General features: G+C 37.6%; 1 protein-coding gene across 1 annotated transcript in view; it reads right to left on the reverse strand.

The window, feature by feature from the left end:
* The window catches only part of RARS2 (arginyl-tRNA synthetase 2, mitochondrial), a 74,149-nt gene that overhangs the window by 7,711 nt on the left and 43,943 nt on the right, over positions 1-22,495 (reverse strand). The window contains exons 8-11 of the mRNA XM_011941951.1: positions 20,268-20,344; positions 9,233-9,391; positions 7,998-8,104; positions 2,976-3,090 (exon numbers count right to left, since the gene is read on the reverse strand). Coding sequence (XP_011797341.1) covers positions 2,976-3,090; positions 7,998-8,104; positions 9,233-9,391; positions 20,268-20,344 — 458 coding nt within the window. The remainder of the gene's footprint in view (positions 1-2,975; positions 3,091-7,997; positions 8,105-9,232; positions 9,392-20,267; positions 20,345-22,495) is intronic.

The raw sequence follows: 22,495 nt of genomic DNA on the forward strand, positions 1-22,495 counted from the left end.
AAAACACTGGCAAAAGTAAAACCTAAAATAAATATAAATAAATAAAATTAATATATAAAAGTTCTACAGCATGTAGTAATAACAACTAAAATAGCTCTGGGTGAAGTGTCTTGTAGGTAAATGTTTTATGATTAAGTCTCTACTAAAAAGAATCAGCCGTTACTTCTCTGCAATATATTCTCTTAACGAACATATTTAAAATACAGATGATGTAGTAAACAGGTATTGTCTAGATACTCTCCTATTAGTATTATTAAGGACTTTCGAAGTCTTGGGTCAGTCAGGGGGATACCTTCTAATGCATTTAAAAGACCATAAAGTCAGCCAGGTGCGGTGGCTCATGCCTGTAATCCCAGCACTTTGGGAGGCCGAGGTGGGAGGCTCACTTGAGGTCAGGAGTTCGAGACCAGCCTAACAGGTGAAACCCTGTCTCTACTAAAAATACAAAAATTAGCTGGGCGTGGTGGCACACACCTGTAATCCCAGCTATTCAGGAGGCTGAGGCAGGAGAATCACTTGAACCTAGGAGGTGGGAGGTGGAGTCTACAGTGAGCTGAGATCGTGCCACTACGCTCCAGCCTGAGCGACAGAGCAAGATTCCGTCTCCAAAAAAAAAAATTAGCTGGGCGTGGTGGCACACGCCTGTAATCCCAGCTATTCAGGAGGCTGAGGCAGGAGAATCGCTTGAACCTAGGAGGTGGGAGGTGGAGTCTACAGTGAGCTGAGATCGTGCCACTACACTCCAGCCTGAGCGACAGAGCAAGATTCCGTCTCCAAAAAAAAAAAAAAGGCCATAAAGTCCTTTGACAGAACTTCTCTTTTATCTCTGATTAGATACAAGTATCTAGCTGGCATACGAAATAATGAAAAATAAACCAAAATTGCAAGTCAAGGATTATGAAATATTGAAGTTTAAAATTAGAGCTATTTTTGATTAACAACATATGATACTGGAAAGACTGAAAACATTCCTCGATCTTTTGAAATGTTAGGGATCATCAAAATGTCATTAGTACCTATCTCATGATCCTGACATTGCAAAGAGCATGCATTCTCAATGGAGGCAAAAACTGGCTAATTTTTGTGTTTTTAGTAGAGACAGAGTCTCATCATGTTGGCCAGGCTGGTTTTGAACTCCTGACCTCAGATGATCCACCCTCCTCGTCCTCCCAAAGTGCTGAGAATACAGGCAAGAGCCACTGCATGTTTTTTGTAGAGATGGGTCTCATTATTATTGCCTAGGCTGGTTTCAAACTTCTGGTCTCAAGTGATCCTCCTGCTTTGGCTTCCCAAAGTTCTAAGATTACAGGTATGAGCCACTACAGTTGGCCAACAAAAAATCTTATTTTTCATGCATAAACCACAGATATGCATACAATATATACAGAGATACAGAATATCTGTGGGATAAAATTTCATGAGAATTGGCAATTAGGAAAAATATAGCTGAAAAGGTTGCTTGGAGGGATTATAATTTTAAAATGTTGAGAAACTTGTATAGCAGATTATCACAAAAATGATGTCACAAATAGACACGTGTTACATTTTTTTGGTTTGAGACAAGGACAAAACAAAGGGAAACTTTTTGATCCAATGAAAAAACACAAAAGAATAAGAACAATTTCTAGGTTGAATTTGTAGAAACTGAATTTCAAAGCCAAAAGAAGTGCCAGGTCATTTAATCCAGATCTCTCATTTCACAAAGTAGAGAATCATAGCCCAGAGAGTTAAACAACAGTCCCAGGTCTCCAGCCTCACACTCTGCTCTTTTCAGTATTCTCTTGCACTTTTGTCTGCTATAACAACTTTGATTTACAACCCCCACACAAAGGTATTCTATACAAAACCCACTAGAAGGCAGAAGCAACTGACATTAAAGCAAAGCGAAAAATCTAACATTTCGATAAGTGGCAAAAAGAAAATTATTTTCAAAGAAAAAAAGAAAGTACAGGTGTTAAGGTAAATACACAAAAAGTCTACATCTAATGACAGCCTTCAAAAACACCAAATCAGGATAGTTATAGAGATCTCATGTCATAGGGCCCCTTTTCTGACGGGATGTTTCTTTTTCCAAAGAAAAATATAGGTGTTGAAAAATTGAGACCTAATGATAGCCCAAAAAAGACACTAACCAGACCCAAATACTTACAGAGCCTCTGTTCTCAATGGATACTTCTTATAACTACTGTGCAAGGATTTATTTATTTAATCTGTCTAGCAATAATTAGTTGATACAAAAAACTTTTCTAATATACATATTTGCTTATCTAGAAAAACAATGTACCTCTTAGATATATAAGCTCTTCTCATTTCCTAATCCCAATTGCATAGAATTGGTCAAGGGAAATGTCGAAAAGTAATAGAAGGTAAGAGATGAATTTCCTAAGGGGAAATTAAGAGACTTGATTGGTTGCTTAAAGTAGAGGTGTTAAGGTACATAATTTGTTTGGAATAAATTACGGTAGTTAATATAACAACAACAAAATATCGTGACTTTATGTTACAAAAGTTATTTGTGACCTAATATAAAATTCTCGCCTGGGAGACACTTTTGCCACCGGTGCTTCTCTTTCCTATTAGCTTTGTCCCAGAAATAAGAGTGCTTGATAAACCCACTTCTTACTGATGAACAGAGATTGGCCCTTCCACAAAGGTCAGTCACAGAGACGGATGGAAAAAAAATGTGACATGGCTGCCTTCTCCCTCAGCCTGCTTTACGAAATCCCAACGAGGTCTGGTATTTATGTGCATGTAAGATGTTCTTTACAGCATGAGGAAACCCCTGAGCTAATATGGTCATCTTTTAGTATACATTTCCTGCCAACATGCCATTGTAAAATACTTTTAGTTGATTATGAAGTACTTCAGTTTTACAGCTTATAGAATAATGTCGTCAGCTGTGGAGTTCGATAATGCATAATTAATTGTAAATAGTTTTTCATCTGAAAGCAACAGATTTAGAACCAAATGTTTACCCTCACAGAGGCTACAAACCTGGTTGCATAGAGAGAAGTACCATCACTTCGCATTACAGTACAAATTGAGGAGGGGTCGCCATTCCCAGAGAGATCTACAACAGCCGTTCCTTTTCTAGAAATGCAAAAAGGTAACTTTGAAGCAACATAATAAATTCAGACCTTTAAAACTGTAATATCTAAAACATTATCTTCAGCAAACCAGAAGCTATTTTTATTACCCACACTGCAATAAGCAATGCCAATTCAAGCTTTAACCAACAATGGTAAAAAACAAGAATACGACCAAGAATCTCTTACGAATGGGTATGATGTAATTAATATTTGGTTATCTTAGCTTTTAAATCTGTAGTTCTGGATAAGGTACTCAGAAATAAAATCTTTAATATACCCAGTTGAAAAATGAGATGCAGCTGCATTGTAACTATGAAATGTCACACATTCTCCTTCTACGGTATTATAACATTCAATATTGGGCTAATTTTTAACCTGCCACAAAGTACCCAAGTATTAAAACCACAGATTTTTGTCTTTCCTGTATGACCAAACTTTGGCATCTGTATATGACAATCTAAAAATTTTCCTTAGGGACATTACTGAGGATGCTATTAACTACGTTTCACATCTTCCTTATAAATATGACAGGAGAAATTTTGCTTTGGTACTATGAAAAGTGACATGTCTCTTAAGCAATTGGTTTGCCTCTACATTATAGACGTCTGGGCTTCTTTCACTGGTATATCTCTGATTAGCTGACAGGGAGCTAAATGCTAAATTAGAAAACAATTAGGCAGGAAACAAAAATAAAACGTATCCAAATTGGAAAAGAAGTTAAATTGTCTCTGCAGGTAATATGATTTTTTTTTCAATATGATCTTATAAATAGAAAACTCTGAATATGATCTCATAAGTAGAAAACCCTGAAGATTCCGCCAAAAAACTGTTAGAATTAATAAACAAATTTTGTAAAGTTGCAGTATAGAAAATCAACATACAAAAATCAGTAGTTTTTTTCTTTTTTTTTGACATAGAGTCTCACTTTGTTACCGAGACTGGAGTGGTGCAGTGGCACGATCTCAGCTCATTGCAACCTCCGCCTCCTAGTTTCAAGCAATTCTCCTGCCTCAGCCTCCCAAGTAGCTGGAATTAGGCATGCGCCACCACATCCAGCTAATTTTTGTGTTTTTAGTAGAGATGGGTTTTCACTATGTTGGCCGGGCTGGTCTCAAACTCCCGACCTCACGTGATCCACATACCTCGGCTTCCCAAAGTGCTGGGATTACAGGCGTGAGCCACCACGCCTGGCCAAAAATCAGTAGCATTTCTATACACAACAACAAACTATCTGAAAAAGAAATTAAAAAAAAAAATTCCATTTATAATAACGTCAACAAAATCAAAATAGGAATAAATTTAACCAAGGAGGTAAAATATCTGTACACTGAAAACTATGTAACACTGATGAAAGAAATCAAAACACAGATAAATGGAAAGATATCCTGTATTACTGGATTGGAAAAATCAATATTTTAAAAATGTCCATACCACCAAAAGCAATCTACAGATTCAATGCAATCCCTACCAAAATTCCAATGGCATTTTTCACAGAAATAGAAAAATCAATCATAAAATTTATATGGAACCACAAAAAACCCCCAAATACCCAAAGCAATATTGAGCAAAAAGAATAAAACTGGGCCAGCTGTAGTGGCTCACGTCTATAATCCCAGCACTTTGGAAGGCCAAGGCAGGTGGATCACTTGAAGCCAAGAGTTCAAGACCAGCCTGGGAAACATGGTGAAACTCCATCTCTACTAACAAATACAAAAATCAATCAGCTGGGTGTGGTGGCACATGCCTGTAATCCCAGCTACTTGGGAGGCTAAGGCAGGAGAATAGCTTGAACCTGGAGGTGGAGGTTGTAGTGAGCCAAGAAAGCACCAATGCACCACAGCCAGGACGACAAAGCCAGACCCTGTCTCCAACAAGAACAACAACAACAACAACAAAGCTGGAGGCATCGCACTACCTAATCTCAACAACTACTACAAACTATAGTAATCAAAACAGCATCACACTAGACAAAAACATAGAGACCAATGGAATAGAATAGACAGCCTAGATACAAATTCACGGTCAACTGAATTTTTTTTTTTTTTGAGATGGAATTTCACTCTTATTGCCCAGGCTGGAGTGCAATGGCTCGATCTCGGCTCACCGCAACCTCTGCCTCCTGGGTTCAAATGATTCTCCTGCCTAAGCCTCCCAAGTAGCTGGGATTATAGGCATGTGCCACCACACTCAGCTAATTTTTGTATTTTTAGTAGAGATGGGGTTTCTCCATGTTGGTCAGGCTGGTATCGAACTCCCGACCTCAGGTGATCTGCCCGCCTCGGCCTCCCAAATTGGTGGGATTACAGGCATGAGCCACTGTGCCCAGCCAGGTCAACTGATTTTTGACAAAGGTGCCAAAATAACACAGTAAGAAAGGGACAGTCTTGGCCAAGCGCGGCGGCTCACGCCTGTAATCCTAGCACTTTGGGAGGCGAAGGCAGGTAGATCATGAGGTCAGGAGATTGAGACCATCCTGGCCAACGTGGTGAAACCCTGTCTCTACCGAAAATACAAAAATTAGCTGGGTGTGATGGCGTGTGCTTGTAATCCCAGCTACTTGGGAGACTGAGGCAGGAGAATCGCTTAAACCCAGGAGGCAGAGGTTGCACTGAGCCAAGATCACGCCACTGCACTCCAGTTTGGCAACACAGCGAGACCCCGTCTCAAAAAAATAAAAAGAAAAGGACAGTCTCTTCAATAAATGACATTGGGAAAACTGGATATCCATATGCAGAAGAATGAAACTAGATCCTTATCTCTCACCATGTACAAAACTCAACTCAAAGTGGATTAAAGACAAATCTAAGACCTGAGCTGTAAAACTATTAGAGGAAAACACTGAAGTCTTGGCACCAAGATTTCTTGGAGCTAGTCCTCAAAGCATAGGCAACAAAAGCAAAAATACACAGATGGGATTGCATAAAACTAAAAAAGCTGCCGCACAGCAAAGAAAACAATCAACAAAGTGAAGAGACAACCTAGAGCATGAAAGAAAATATGTGGAAAACATGTATCTGGTAAGAGGTTAATAAAAAACTAAACCAAACCAACACCACCACCAAAAAAAACTCAATTAAAAAGTGTGCCAAAGAAGCCATTATCCTCAGCAAACTAATGCAGGAACAGAAAACCAAATACGGTATGTTCTCACTTGTAAGTGGGAGCTGAACAATGTGAACACAGAGACATAAGGAAGGAAAGAACACACATTGGGGCCTGTTGCGGGATCGGGGGTGGGAGAGCATCAGGAAAAATAGCTAATGGATGCTGGGCTTAATACTTAGGTGATGGGTTGATAGGTGCAGCAAATAGCAAATCACCATGGCACACATTTACCTATGTAACAAATCTGCACATCCTGTACACATGCCCGGGAACTTAAAAAAAAAAAAAAAGAAAAAAAGAAAAACAAAAATGTGGGCCAAAGACCCATATAGACATTTCTCAAAAGAAGGCAAACAAAAGGCTAACAAGTATATGAAAAGGTGCTGAACATCACTAATCATCAGGGAAACGCAAAATTGTGGATTGTATCCACAATAAGAAATTTCTTCACACTTGTTAAGATGGCTTTTATCAAAAAAAAAAAAAAATAAATAAATAAACATTGGCAATGATGTGGATAAAAGGGAACCCTTGTGTACTAGTGGTGGGAATGTTAGTATAGCCATTATGGAAAACAATGTGGAGGTTCCTCAAAAAACTGAAAACAGAACCTCCATATATATGATCCAGCAAACTCACATCTGGGTATACATCCAAAGAAATTTAAATCAGTATGTCCAAGTGAAATCTGCCCTACCATGGTTATTGTAACACTATTCACAATAGCCAAGATGTGAATTAACCTTAACAGATGAGTGGACTTTAAAATATACAATGTTATACAACAGGTAATATGCAGGTAATATACAACAGGTAATATGCAGCCTTAAAAAAAAGGAAATCCTGTCATTTGTGATAACATGGATAAACTGAAAGGACATTATGCTCAGTGAAATAAACGATGTACAGAAAACAAATACTGTATAGTCTCACATGTGGAATCTAAAAAATTCCAATCACAGAAGCAGAGAAGTAGAATGGAGGTTACCAAGGGCAGGGAATGGGGAGATGTTGGTTAAAGGCTACAAAGTTAAACAGGAGTAAGTTCGGGAGATCTATTGTACAGCATTGTGAGTATAATTAACAATAATGCATAGTACATTGGAATACTGCTAACAGAGATTTTAAATGTTCTCATCATAGGTAAGTAGATAACGGTGACGGATATGTTAATTAGCTTGATTTAAACATTTCACAGTATGCATATAAATATCAAATCATGTTGTGCACCATAAACATATACAATGTATCACTCATCAATCACAACCTTTTTTTAAAGAAAAATATCTACCATAAGCAAGGGAACAGAATTCTAGGAGGGATATGCTAACATCATCTCTGACTTCATATTACTTTTCCTGCCTCTACTTCCTGTTTTCATCATTTTCCTCATTTATAAGCCTGTTATAGTATACTTATTTTCAAATGCTGCCTTAAATATTTTTTGAAAATGCAGGGATTTCTTTTAAAAGGTAAAACTGAGTCAGAAGATAATGAGATTTATTTCCTTTTTTCAGTTATACCATTATTAGGTTATATGACCTTAGGAAGGTCACTTATATTTTCTGTGCTTCAGTTCCCATCTTTATAAAAAAACAAGTAAACATTGTTTCTCCAAACCTTAACAGCTTTTGCTATGGCAGCAAAATACAGAATGTGGGAAAGTACTCTGAACAGGAAAAAGCACTATAAAAAATCCCAAGAAAGCTGCACATTGCATTCTGTTGTCCTTACTCAAAGGATACATCAATAACAATTTCAAAGAACAAATAATTTTACTCAAGAATAGAAACCTGATCATACATTGTTTTCAGTAGGAGTCCTTTACTCTCCAGCAACTTTAAGACTTCTTGAGATTTTTCACGATAAAATGATTCTCCTGAATATTCATCAAAATATACTCCCAGACGCTAAAAGAGTTCAGAAACAAAAAGACAAAGAAATGTTAATTGAATCTCCTATTCTTACCCTAAGGCAAAATTAAGGATGCTCTACCACCTGTCATACACATGAACACAATAAAAATTAAATTAAGGGCTGAGTGTGGTGGCTCATGCCCATAATCCCAGCACTTTAGGAGGCTGAGGCAGGAGCATCACTTGCACCCGGGAGTTCAAGACCAGCCTGGGCAAGATGGCGAGGACCTCTTTATTTTTGTTAAAAAAAAAAAAAAAATCACTCCTCTCCTCAAACCTCCTAATAGTTTTCACTATACCAGTCAAGTCCTCACAGTGGTACTGTGCTCTGCAATACAGTAATTACTAGGCCCAAGTGACAATCTAAACTGTTAAACTGGAATTAAGCAAAATTGAGAATTTAGTTCTGTCACACTATTCACCACTTCAGGCCACATGTGGCTGGTGGCTACTGAAGGAGACGGCCACAGATACAGAAGATTCCCATCACCACAAAAAGCAATGGATAGCCCTAGAGAAATCCTAGAATTATGCCCCATATGCTACTAGCTCTTCAACCTTCTCCTGTCGTTCATCTTGCTTACTTACTCCAGTCACATGGGCTTCTTTACAAAATTCTCCTCATTCCACCTAAAGACTCCATATCTGATCTCCTCAGCTAGCATCTAACACCATCTAATAAAAAAATAGTTGTTTCTTGCTTTATCTTTAATTTGTTTAGTTTGTGCTCTGTCTTTAGGCTAGAATGTAAGGTCCACGAGAACAAGGGTTTTCCTCTTCTATTTGCTGTTGTATTATTCCCTATCCACCAAATGTTTATTAAATGAATCAATTTATTAACTATCACATACCGGTTTAAGGAAGTGAAAGAACAAAAAATAAATACGAAAAGGTGAAGGAATGCTAGAACAGAAAAGCCAGATAAAAATGAAGTATGAGAATATCACCTGATACTGGTTTAGGATTATTTTGCAGTTCTTTCAGCCCAAAACACAAAATTTGAGTCCTAATTTTAAATTCATCTATGGATCTATTATTAAAACACAAGCAACTTTACTATGCAGGTTACAGCCAAGAGCTGCACCGCATCATGGGAAAGCAGAAGGGAGGGTCAACCAGTACCTTGTAAACCCGAACGTACTCTTCAATGCTTAAGTCCCGAAATTTTTGCCACAGTGAAAGTGCTTGCACATCGCCCAGTTCCAATCGTTGGAAGAACTCCTGCGCTGATTTTACTACACTTTTATCATCTGCTGCTTCTTTATTAACTTGTACATAAACCTAAAGGTACAATAGTACATTAAATGAAGTATATAACCAGTCACTGTTATCTCTAACACAAAAAGAGAGCAAAAAAGCACATTCTGAGAATTGTCATTGAAAATTTTCCAAGTTGGGTACATTACAGAGTGTAACTTTTCTTCTTTGCCATGGGCCCTTGGTGAAGCCTATTGACCCCTTCTCAAAATGTTTCTAAAATTCATAAAATAAAATACACAGGGTTACGAAGAAAAGAATTACTTTGAAATAACCAAATAGCCGAAAATTAATTTGTGATATAGTAATGGAGGAAAATACTCAATTTCTGAGACAGGTTAGGGAAAATAAAGTATAATTTTTTCTTTCCGTCCAAATCCACAGACCCCCAGGGTAAGAATATCTATTTAAGACTAAGCTGGCATTTCTTCTGTTTTTTTCAAAATGCCGTATTATTATCCTGTAACTTCACTGAGAAAGGTTGAATAAAGTAGGATGGCTCGATCTGGCAAAGAAAACAGCTAAAGGATGATTTAGCATTTGTTTTAGTCGAATATTTTTAAACTGTTCTCTAAACAGCTTACTGTGTAAAATAGGTGATCTTGGTAAAAAAGACAGCTTTTAGATAGTTAGTATAATTATACTCTAAACTCAGGATCCTAAAAACTGTGTGGAGCACCTCTTCCGGAGTTTAATTTTGCATCACCTGTCTTAGCTGGTTTAGTTCCATACCCAGCCAAGGACTAGGGCAGAGTTGATGGTTTATTAAGGGCTCAGGCTTACTCTTCCAGCTCTAGGAATCTGGGTTCCCAATGTAGTTTCAATCATTTTCCAGTCTCCAAAATATAATGTTAATAAATGACATTAAAATATTAATATTACAGTTCAAGTAGTACTGAAGTTATACATATGGACTACAAATATTTTATTTACAAATTGTAACTCACTTGCAGGTTGAAACATCAGTAACTTTACTATCACATTATTCTCAGAAAGCTATTCAAGTCTCATGAAAGCAATAAAAATGGGTGAGTAAACTATGAAAAAATAAGGCTTCTAAACTCTTACAGTGTTATTATCAAAATATCCGGACAGCAGTATTTGGATAGAAAAAATGCTTTTACTGCTGGAGGACACATTGGCTTATACCCACTAGATACTACCAACAAACGGGACAGGGCATTAAACATCTCTCAAGGTAAGAAAGTTTCACCTTTCATAGATGATTTATGTTAATTACTGGAATGACAGACTTAAATAAATAAATACTGCTAAATAAAAGTTAAAATTACCTTTTTTTCCCCCCTAGAAAAGAGTTAACATAGCAGGCCTGATACTATTATATTTAAAACATCCTGCTTGCAAGGTTGGCCACCGGCTGGCATCTATTAACTTAGATTTTTGGGAGTGTTTCCACCAACTTAACTGATAAAAGTGGTCACTGTGCCTAAACTGTGTGTGCAAACAATACAGCTTAGGCTGAACTTCTGCTTTCCTTCTGGGAGTTTGGGATTTAGGACATTCTAAGCAGAGGGTACCTACATGACCAACTCTCAACAAAAACCTTGGACATAGGGTATCTAATGAACTTTGCCAGCGGACATTTCACATGTACTCTCAAAATTTGCTGCTAGAAGTATGTGCGCCTTGTGTGACTCCACTGGGAAAATCTGGGAGTTTGGAAAGTCTGGTTTCCTCTGGACTTTACCCCATATGTGCCTTTTCCCTCTGCGATTTTGCTTTGTATCCCTTCACTGTAATAAATCATAGCCACAAGTAAGACTATGCTGAGTTCTGGGAGTCCTCCAAGTGAATCACTGAATTGGGGAGAGGGGTGGCCTTGGGATACTTGACACATATCATAAAAAGGTGACGTTTACATGGTCCTATTAGTAAGTCCAGAATAATATGTACAATGTCAGTTAGAAAACAAAGAAGATTTTGGTAAGGTATGGGAAAACAAAGAGGGTCCCCATAAGATAGTAAACTGCAGACTTCTTGATTTTTGAATGACCCAGCCATTGCCAACTGCTTAACAGTCCAGTATACAGATGTTAAAAACATAAATATATATTCACAAATGGTTTTCGATTCTATCTCACACACATGTACATGTGCACACAAGTTATAAGCAAACATATGCAAAAAGTCTTTATTTTCACAAAAGACTCTTTTTTTTTTTTTCACAAAGCCTTTCTCCAGGGTGAAGTTTTTTTGTTTTTAAATCTAGGACTTTAAACTCAAATAACCAAACATTTAAGAATCTATTATGCATTCAAGCTATTGATAGGACTATTTTAGAAAAAACTTCACCAGAATCTTCTCTTTCTTAAAAAATAAAAATAATTAAATCAAAAAGCCCTTAAAACATGTGAATATTCTTAGTATTTCTGCAATATGTAGTTATAAAACAAACATTAGTGAAAATCAACTGACACTATCAAAGAGAAGAGCTTTAATAAGCACTTCCCAATATACCTATAAATGCACAATATAAAACTATACAGTTAGTATGAAGCTTTTTTACCCTTGGAAAGTACGCATTTTGAAGATATCTTGCTTTTAAGGCTAGATTTAGACACAAAGAGATAAAAAGGCAATTTTAAATTTGGGCTTGATAATAAGACAGCATGGCTTAGTAAAGTTTTTGAGGATGGAAACACAATTTTTCTTTTAAAAGAAAACACAAAAACCAGTTGTGTTTCCATTAGGGAATAAACTAAATGTGTTAGACTTCCTTAAAAAAAGTATTCCCTTTTCCCTATTTCTAGATATTGGGCCTGCCAAAAAGCATAAAAATTTATTTTGAATTTAACTGAGATAATTATAGTAAGCTCTTGGGCTGATCTGCCCAAATATAAAGAACTAAGCACGAAAATTAAAAGTAGTAGGATAAACCTTTCTTATCCCTTTAAATTTGATCCTAGAATACCATTAGCCACATGGGCACAGTTCAACTCCTTGATGGGGGCTCTAACCCCACTTATAGCCATGCTTGTCTTAGAAATACTGACAACTGCTAAGGATGGTTAGCAAAACTTAGAAACCACAGACCCTGTTTTAATATATTTGTCATCTTAAAATGCATTGAATTTTTACCTCGCTGTTTAGAAAAGAGTATGTAAAAATAATCATGATTATAATTTGAACAAACAACTTCACTGTTTAATGCTGTTTCATGCCTTGATCAGAAATTTCTTAGCTGCTAGTTGACTCCTAATATGAAATGAAAAATTAAAGACATTCAAATGAGTTCACATAATTAAAACTGAATATATCAATATTGCAAACAGTTAACAATAAAGCCAAAATGTGGTAGGTAAAAAAAATAACTAATTTGAGCTAATTCATGAGTTATCAAATTTCTCCTCCTTAATACATTATTAGTAGTATATGAACTGCATTTCACCTTCCATTCATCTTTTCATACTTGGAATCTCTTACTTTTACTATGTGTACATACATAACCACATTCATTATATCTTATATCTTTATTCAGGGATGATAATTATTAACTCCTTGTAGAGCACCACACACTAGCACCTAATAAACGTTAACATTTCTCATGCTGACAGAAGTATTTTTTGCACATTTCAATGGTGTCAGATATTTACTGAGCTATTCATGTGTACTTTGTCCTTGCTAGGTATTTCAAAACTCATTCTAAGAGGAAGACTAAGAGGACAATGAGACACTGTAGTGTTGTCCCAAACAAGCAGAGAGAGGGTAGAAGAGCAAGCAGTGTTGGGAAGGGACAGCAAGAAACAATGGCCAAGTGGAGAAATTGCCAGGATAGAGGAAAGGAGAATTACCTAGAATGGGGAGGAGATGGGGAAGACTTCCAGGAGGAGCAGAAGCTAGGAAGTGGGATGGTGCAGGCAGGCCCACAGTGGGAAATGATTCACGGTGTGTGTACATAGCGACCTGGTCTGGCCTGTGGACAGGGCAAGGACCACCAGCTAATGTCTGTCCACAAGAAGAGCTGCATGCCTCCAAGCATCATATAGGCTGGGATACTAAACATATAAGAGACCAGTGTGCACTGAAGACAAGAGTCCTCTAGGACTGTCCTAGAAGGCACATAAGAGCCTGGGGAACTTTGCGTGATTTGGGAGGTGGGAAATTCTTAACAATGACTTACACTGACTCTTACTACTCTCAAAAGTGATGGCTGGAATCAGATTTTCTTAAACTTATAATTTAAAAACTATTTCTTACATATAAATGTTATTAAGGAACAAAATTAATACTAGCCATAACAGTAACATTCCCTGGAAAAAGAAATGTAACTTAAATGATGAAATCTTGAACGTGATTTTTCATAAAATAAAAACTTCAACTGCATAAATATCCCTATATGTGACAAGAATTTAGTCTTGAATTATTTACTTAAAGTTGAGAAATTGGAGACTCTAAAGTTAGGAAAAACACTGTCTCTTGAGGAATAGATACTAATTCTATGTTTTAAAAAATGAGAGCAAGTAAACATTATCACTCATTGAATTGGTGCTTTGATCTTGTCCTATTTTTTTAAATACTTTTTCTGCCTACTGACATGGGGAAGCTCAGGGTCAAAACTATTATGTAATATTACCTAGTGATACATTAACCCCTGACTTTCTATTTTTCTTTTATTAAATGCCCATCACTGTAATTACCTTAAATCCTGTTAGAAAGGGTTAAGGTAGAAATACTGAAATAGAACCTTTGAAGGCCATTTTGAACTGAAAAAATTTATACTACTTGTGTTATTATGTAACTTTTTTTTTTTTTTTTGAGACAGAGTCTCGCTCTGTTGTCCAGGCTGGAGTGCAGTGGTGTGATCTCAGCTCACTGCAACCTCCACCTCCTGGGTTCAAGCGATTCTCATCTTCAGCCTCCTGAGTAGCTGGGATTACAAGCATGCACCACCACGCCCAGCTAATTATTTGTATTTTGTTTTAGTAGAGATGGGGTTTGCCATGTTGCCCAGGCTGGTCTCAAACTCCTGAGCTCAGGCAATCCACCCGCCTCAGCCTCCCAAAGTGCTAGGATTGCACACTGCATCTGGCCTATGTAACCTTTTTTAATGTCAGTGCTAGGATACAGGCTAATGCATATTTTATTGGCATGACATTTATCTCTTATAAAAGGCTGCCCTTACATTTCATAAAAATGACTATGGTTACAAAAGTCATATTAATAGGCAATATGCAATGAGTCAAGTTCTATTAATAAAACCTTCTGTAGCAAAAAAAGTGGTTAATATGCTTAGAGATCTGGTTAGATATTAAAGTCTATTCAAATAATTTAAATCTAAAAGGAAGCCTGATAAGTTACCTTTAAAAGTATTATTAAAATAGGTAAAAGTAAATGATGACACCCACATATCCATGATTCAGATTTAATACTTGTTAACTTTCACCATAAGAAATTGCTTTTTGCCTGGGCGTGGTGGCTCACACCTGTAATCCCAGCATTTTGGGAGGCCAAGGTGGGCAGATCACAAGGTCATGAGTTTGAGACCAGCCTGGCCAACGTGGTGAAACCCCGTCTCTAGCAAAAACACAAAAAAATTAGCTGGGCATGGTGGTGCGCGCCTGTAATCCCAGCTACTCGGGAGGCTGAGGCAGGAGAATCATTTGAACCCGGGAGGCAGAGGTTGCAGTGAGCTGAGATCGCACCACTATACTCCAGCCTGGGCAACAGAACAAGACTCCACCACGAAAAAAAAAGAAATTACTTTTCAATGAAGTGGAAAGGCTTTTTGATATATTGTCTAAAACTTACTGCAAATATTTTCCTGAATCACTAATGTGAATTCTAAATAAAAAAAAATTAGTTATTTAACAGCCAATTCACAAGGTAAGAGGGAACTATAACAAAACTACTTCCCTGCTTTGTAACTGAAAAAAAAAAAAATTAGAATAATTAAAGTTTCAAATGCTGGCCAACAAAATCCTAGGTCCATATACAAAACAGCTAGATGTCATGGGAAAAAAATGCTATAAGGTACAGAGAAAAACCAGTAGTGAAACATACGCACCAAAATGGAAATGCAATAAATGACTGTGGGTGTTAAACATTTTCATCAAAGAAATTCTGCAACTATCATATAATATCATTTCCAAGCTAGCTGAGAAACTGAATATACTAATAGTGATTATAGTGCAATTTAGAGAATACTGATCATAGTGCAATTTAGAGGAAGGCAGGCCATAAAATCTGCTACTGGATGGCCTCTGCCAAAGTCAAACAAATATGCCAGAAGGTTGAAAGTGCCAAAACTCAACTACAAATTGTGTCCCCAGTATAGCAACTCAGGGGATGAAAGATAGGAAAATTCTATATACATAATTAAACCAATGGAAATCAAAGGCTCATAAAGCCACTCTATAGTGGGGGTGTGTGGGCATTGACCGCATAGAGCACTCAGGAGCCAGACTACCTGTGTCAGAATCCTGGGTTTGGCCCGTGGTTTCCTCTGCAGTAAACTGTGTTAACAAAGTAAGTTAAATTCTGACAAATGGTAATTAGTGTATCCTGTAAGAGTTACTTATTTCCGGACAAACAATACATTTTATATTCCACAACTTACATATAATTAGAGAAGGGGGCAAAAGAGAACTGTAAGAGCAAATTCATTCAGGCATTTACTGCAAGCCATAGTATTTAGAGTTGTGGATAAGGAAGATAACGAAGACATGGTCCTTCCTCTCAGAGAACTCACTACTAACTATAACTCGATAAGGAAAAAAACAAGTGTTCGACCAAAGCTTTGAAAAAACAGATTTTCACAAATAAGAAAGAGTAAATGCAGATCGTCTTAAAGTTTTCCTTCAAATAAATATCAACCAACATTATTTACCAATACACCAAGCACTTTCCAAGCTTAGAATCACTATTTCTGACTTTCTGGTCACCTATTCTGGTGACCAGAAATAACCATGTGGCAGAGCCTCTGTATTACCACCTACGCTATTTTCTTTTAGAAACAGAATAACATCATCATTTATTAACATTTGCTTAAAGCTCAAAAAAATTCCTCATTTATGCTAACAGTTGTTTTTGAAAGTAATCCAAAGTGACAAATGTAATTTTAAAATGCAAACTGAGTCTACAAAATTCGCATAAAGATATAATAACCTGTAGGATGCCATTTTAGGCTTTGCATGTTTTCTGTCCTGCAAAAGGAGAAGGAAAAGAGCAAGTGAGTAATGGTCTTGTCGTCTGTTACAAATAGCAAAGTGGGTGTATCTGACTTGCCTTCTTTTGTCTTTAAATACAGTTTCCTGGTGAATCTATTAGGCAAAAGAACACTAATGAAAGCAACACAATTATTATTCGACTTTTTAGTTATTCACAGAAGTACCCTGTTGCCCTTAGGCCTTCTATAAGTGTACTCATCAGTAAATGACCTCTAACACAGATGTTGATCTTCCACTATTTTTGAGTCTCTAAAGGCAGGAAATGATATTAAACTGCATAGAAAGAAATATACCCTTAGGTTTTCGTGGAGTTTGAAAACAGATTTTCCTGAAATATTTAAAATATTGTACAGCCTCAGCAACATAGTGCAACTTCGCCTCCACAAAATGGCGAAAAATCCCCACAAAACCTTTACCTATATAGGGCCAGGCACAGTGGCTCACGCCTGTAATCCCAATACTTTGGGAGTTTGAGGTGGGAGGATCACTTGAAGCCAGGAGTTTGAGACTTGCCTGGACAACATGGCAAGACCCTATTGCTATTTAAAAAATGAAATAGGCTGGATGTGGTGGCTCACACCTATAATCCCAGCACTTTGGGAGTTTGAGGTAGAGGATTGCTTGAGCCCAGGAGTTCGAGACCAGCCTGGGCAACATAGGGAGACCCTGTCTCTACAAATAATCAAAAATAAAAAAATTAGTCAGGTGTGCTGATGTGTGCCTGTAGTCCCAGCTACTTGGGTTGCTGAGGTGGGAGAACCACCTGAGCCTGGGAGGTCAAGGCTGCAGTGAGCCGTGATTGTGCCACTATATTCCAGGCTGGGCAACAGAGGAAGATCCTATCTTAAATAAATAAATGATAAAAATAAAATGTCATAGAAGACAAAGGTTTACCATTTGCAAGATTAAACAAAATCTTTTGAGGTGGGGCAGAAGAAAGATAAAAAGAGTAACTCTCACATGTCATGCTGTACTCTTAAATCAATGACACAAGGTCTCCAAGCAGGTATGTGTATTTTCTGCATCATGGGGTGTCTCTGTGTAAAAAGTGAAGTAGAGGTTCATCTTCAAAGACACTTTCCTCCCTGTCTAATTAAGAACAAATAGTGACTTCTCTTAGAAGTAAAATGTATTCAAACACCTGTGCTAACATTCTTAAATATCTGCTAGCCGTAATAAAGAAATCAATATACTTTGTGTTCTTAGCTCCCACAATTTAGTCTAAATATCTATCCTGGCATGCTTACAATGGTCCAAGCAAGCATTAGGTGACAGCCTGTTCCTCTTCCTTATTTGGAGGTGTTTTTACCTTTCTCAGCATTCCACAAGTAACTTCCTCCTTTGTTCTCCCCTGCCTTTGCCTCTTTTGAAAAGTTCTAAGTTGCTAGCCAATTGCGACAAATACAGAATGTGAGGTCCCATTCCAGCCAATGGAAACTGGACACAGCAGTAGGGTGGACGTATCAATTTATAAACGACCCTGTCTCCTTTGTTTGGTGTACTCTCGTGGCAAAACTGCTGGCGAGTGTACCCTTTCTGCAGAGTAAAAATGGCCTTGCTGAGAGAATTAAATTTATGCTCAAGTGCTATTTCTTTGTGGCACTGGGGAACAAGCAGTCTATTTTTAAATAAACATTTTTACATATAACATCTTTGGGCCTGGATCTCACGCAAGGTTAAGCTTGAGGTAAAATTATTCAAGTGTAAAAATAAATAAATAAATACAGTAAAAACTCCAGGCACTGAGGGAACATGCTTTATTTATAGACAACCATGAAGAATTATTAATTTTTAAATTCCTGCCTATCAATAAAACTCTTAATGGGAAAGAGAGGAGAAATCTTTTGGTTAACATGATAAATCAAAATGCAGTCATTTAGAGTGCAGTATTGGCATGGACTTGGGAAAATGGCAAACCTTTTTTAAAGGTCTTTAAGAACTGGAATATGGGCTGGGTGCAGTGGCTTACACCTGTAATCCCAGCAGTTTGGGAGGCCGAGGCGGGGTGGATCACGAGATCAGGGGTTCAAGACCAGCCTGGCCAACATAGTGAAACATCATCTCTACTAAAAAACACAAAAAAATTTAGCTTGGCGTGGTGGTGGGCACCTGTAATCCCAGCTACTTGTGAGGCTGAGACAGAAGAACTGCTTCAACCCAGGAGGTGAAGGTTCAGTGAGCCAAGATTGCGGCACTGCACTCCAGCCTGGGCAACAGTGTGAGGCTCCTCAGAAAAAAAAAAAAAAAACAACAAAAAACAAAAAACTGGAGTACGTTTTTGTTCAATTTAACTGCAAAGCCAGCTGCAGGGGAAAAATCACGTAACAGAAAGGAAAATGATGAAGCACTCTGTGTGGCTTAAGCTGGAGAAGTAAAGCATTATTTTTGCAAGTGCTCTTCCTCACACACAAGCAGAACATCTTTAGTCTGATCCCCTGATCTGTCACCAATATGGCTGACTTCGTATCTGTGTTTCCACTGCGAGGCCCAGAAATGGCAGAGGTAACAACAAGGACAATGAAAAGGAAACACATCCCTGGAGACTGTTTGGACAGGAAGGACTTTATTAATAAACTTCAGGAAGAACTGAAGATAAAGAAGCAAAGTATCCAAGGGACTAAATGAAATAGAGTAGACAGAAATTCACATTGGACAAAAGCCAGGAAAATGAGGTGAAAGATGTAAATGGGAAAAGCACACACGATTTCAGAGAGAAATAGACATGCCATTCCCCACACCAGAAAAAGAACAAAAATATTCATTTTTCAAGTCTAATTGATATACAGCTATTACCATGAAAATAGCTGTAGTACATATTAACTGGCAGAAAATTGAGAAATTTCTGTGTTGAATCATTATCTTACATGTTTATTCTAAAAAGATTCTATACCTGAAGAAATACTGTCCCAAATCAACTAAAAGAACATTTAAAAAATCTTAGATTAGGAAATAAAAATAACCTAGTAAAATAAGTGCAACATTTTCTTTCTTTCTGAGACAGGGTCTTGCTCTGTTGTCCAGGCTGGAGTGCAGTGTCATGACTACTGTAGCCTTAAACTCCTGGGGTCAAGCAATCCTCCTGCCTCAGTCAGTCTCCCAAGTAACTAGGACTACAGGAACAGGCCACTGTGCCTGGCTAATATTTTATTACTTTGTAGAGGCCAGGTCTCATTATGCTGCCCAAACTGGTTTTGAATTCCTGGTATCAAGCAATCCTCCTGCCTTGGCCTCCCAAAGTGCTGGGATGCAGGTGTGAGTCACTGTGCCCAGCCAAAAGCAACATTTTCAACTACGTTTTGGTTCCTTGTTTTAAATAACATATTTTTTAAACCTCTGGAGGCTGGGCATGGTGACTCATGCCTGTAATCCCAGCACTTTGGGAGGCCAAGGTGGGTGGATTACCTGAGTCAGGAGTTTGAGACCTGCCTGGCCAACATGGAGAAACCCCATCTATACTAAAAATACAAAAATTAGCTGGGTATGGTGGCACACGACTGTAATCCCAGCAACTTGGGAGGCTGAGGCATGAGAATCTCTTGAACCCAGGAGGCAGAAGTTGCAGTGAGCTGAGATTTTACCACTGCACTCCAGCCTGGGCAACAGAGCAAGACCCTGTCTCAAAATCAATAAAGATAAACCTCTGGGATTAAAAATATGTTACTAAGCTACACAGTACTCTGAAAAAATTTTGAAACGTTTTCTTGCCAACTTACTTCAAAGAGATGCTGTAGAGGATTGGACTGCAGTTTTTCCTCATAGCCAAACAGTTGGAAGCCAGTTCCCAGAAGACCTACCATGATAATCCGTAAATGAAAAATTATCAAGTTGAACAATAGAGAATAGGCATGACCGGACTATGCATAATTCTATAAAAAGAGCAACCTGTCATATTATGTATCCTGAGAACTATTACAAAACACACTTTTACCTTCTATGACCTCATAAACTGACACAAGTCAAATTCAATATATTTAATCATAAATTCAACATACTGAATAGATCACTGAAATTAAGTTCACAGAAACCAACAGGTTATGAGCTCATCAAAGGTAAAGTCTGGACTAATTTATCTTTGTACTAACAGTGCCAAACACCACCCTAGCAGACATTACAAAATAAACATTTATTATGCAGCTACTCTGTTGAAGTGACATCATGATGCTAGACACTAGGCACTCAAAATTTATAAAAAAAAAAAAACTGATGGAAAGTGTTTTCAAACTTTCTTTTTAAACTTGTAGGCATTAATGTGAAGACAGCAACGGTTTTGCTGTTATATTAGTTCTTAAACAAATAATTGGAGGAAAACAGCAAAAGGTAAAACTTGGAACATCCTTCATTATTTCTCAGGTTCAAGGCAGCCAAGCAACAAAAATCTTAAATTTGACCGTGTATAATTTTTCAGTCTTTGATGATAAATTCAGAGTTCAGGGATAGTGTTAATTTGTACCTTAAGAAAAAAAAAAAACCACCAAAAACTGAGGTTGGTAAACTACAAATTAAAATTCCTAGTACAGTCTGGGAGTATGTAGACTCAAGATATTCTGCATAAAGATGATCATAATTTCCGTTTGAAAGGATATATGCAGTCTGGGGTAAGAGGAACATTAGTTTTATTACTTTAAAAACCAATTTATGGCTGCAGCCTGGGCAACAAAAGCGAAATTTTGTCTCAAAAAAAAAAAACAAAACCACAAAAAAACAAAATTAGCCTGGCATGGTGGTACATGCCTGTGATCCCAGCTACTTGGGAGGCTGAGACAGGAGAATCACTTGAACCTGGGAGGCAGAGGTTGCAGTGAGCTGAGATGGTGCCACTGCACGCCAGCCTGGGTGACAGAGCAAGACTCCATCGCGGAAAGAAAAAAAAAATTATTTCCATATCAATTACCAAGCTTCAGATCTAAAGGGCTTTACTGATATACATTTTTCTATACAAGGTTCAGTAGAAAGTAGGACGTGACTGAACACAGGAGACAGGAATATACAATACTTTGGAACTTAGGAACAAGAAGGATGACTGAAGCTCTATTCACTTTCAAGCAAGAGCAAAAGTGATTATGATTCAGGGTGGCTGAAGCAGTGTGTGGAAAGATGCTCAGTGTTCCAAAACACAAAAATGGGAAAAGTAAAGGCCAATTCCATTTAACATTCAGCCTAATACGTTTTCAAAAACTAATTCTGTGCTTAGAAACTGCCAACTTTCAAATGGAAGTAGCTGAAACAGCAAAATTATTCTTTAACAATGATGGTTATAATGGAAATGTTGACAGATCATTAACCATAGCAGTCCTTTAGAGAAAAACTGCTATAATGAAATCCTGCAGCTAAAATGTAATGAATACCCTAATCACATATTTGCTAATGCCTGTGAAATGTCTAAATTGGTCAAACTAATAAAAATCAGTGCCATCCATTAAGTCTGACTATTGAGCCTAGGGCCGAGCCCTCTGACTACCAGCTGTTGTGAACTACAGGTTGATTTTCTAAATGCAGGGTAAGTATTCTGATTCTTCCACAGTGAATAGTAAGAGTACTATTAACAGATTCAACGTCTACTCTTCTTAGAGTGCTTCTTACATGCCAAGCATTGTAGATATAAAAGTTAAGTTCACGCCTTCAAGGAACATGCCTCAGTAGGGCAGGGAAGCACACAAATAAGAATATAAGACAGGAGGCTTACCGTATTTGAGTAGAGCTGGATACGAGGAAATTGGTGATGTGAGAAGATAGGCAAGGGTGTGTCTGTGTGTCAGAGAATGCTTTATAGAAATGATACTAGAGATGTTTCTTAAAATATACACGGCGGTGACACCAGAGATGTTCTTAAAGTTTGTATTTCACACAATCCTAAGCCAAAAGAACAAAGCTGGATGCATCACGCTACCTGACTTCAAACTATACTACAAGGCTACAGTAACCAAAACAGCATGGTACTGGT

This window comes from Colobus angolensis, unplaced genomic scaffold (genome assembly GCF_000951035.1).
Source record: "Colobus angolensis palliatus isolate OR3802 unplaced genomic scaffold, Cang.pa_1.0 Scaffold203, whole genome shotgun sequence".
Taxonomy (NCBI): domain Eukaryota; kingdom Metazoa; phylum Chordata; class Mammalia; order Primates; family Cercopithecidae; genus Colobus; species Colobus angolensis.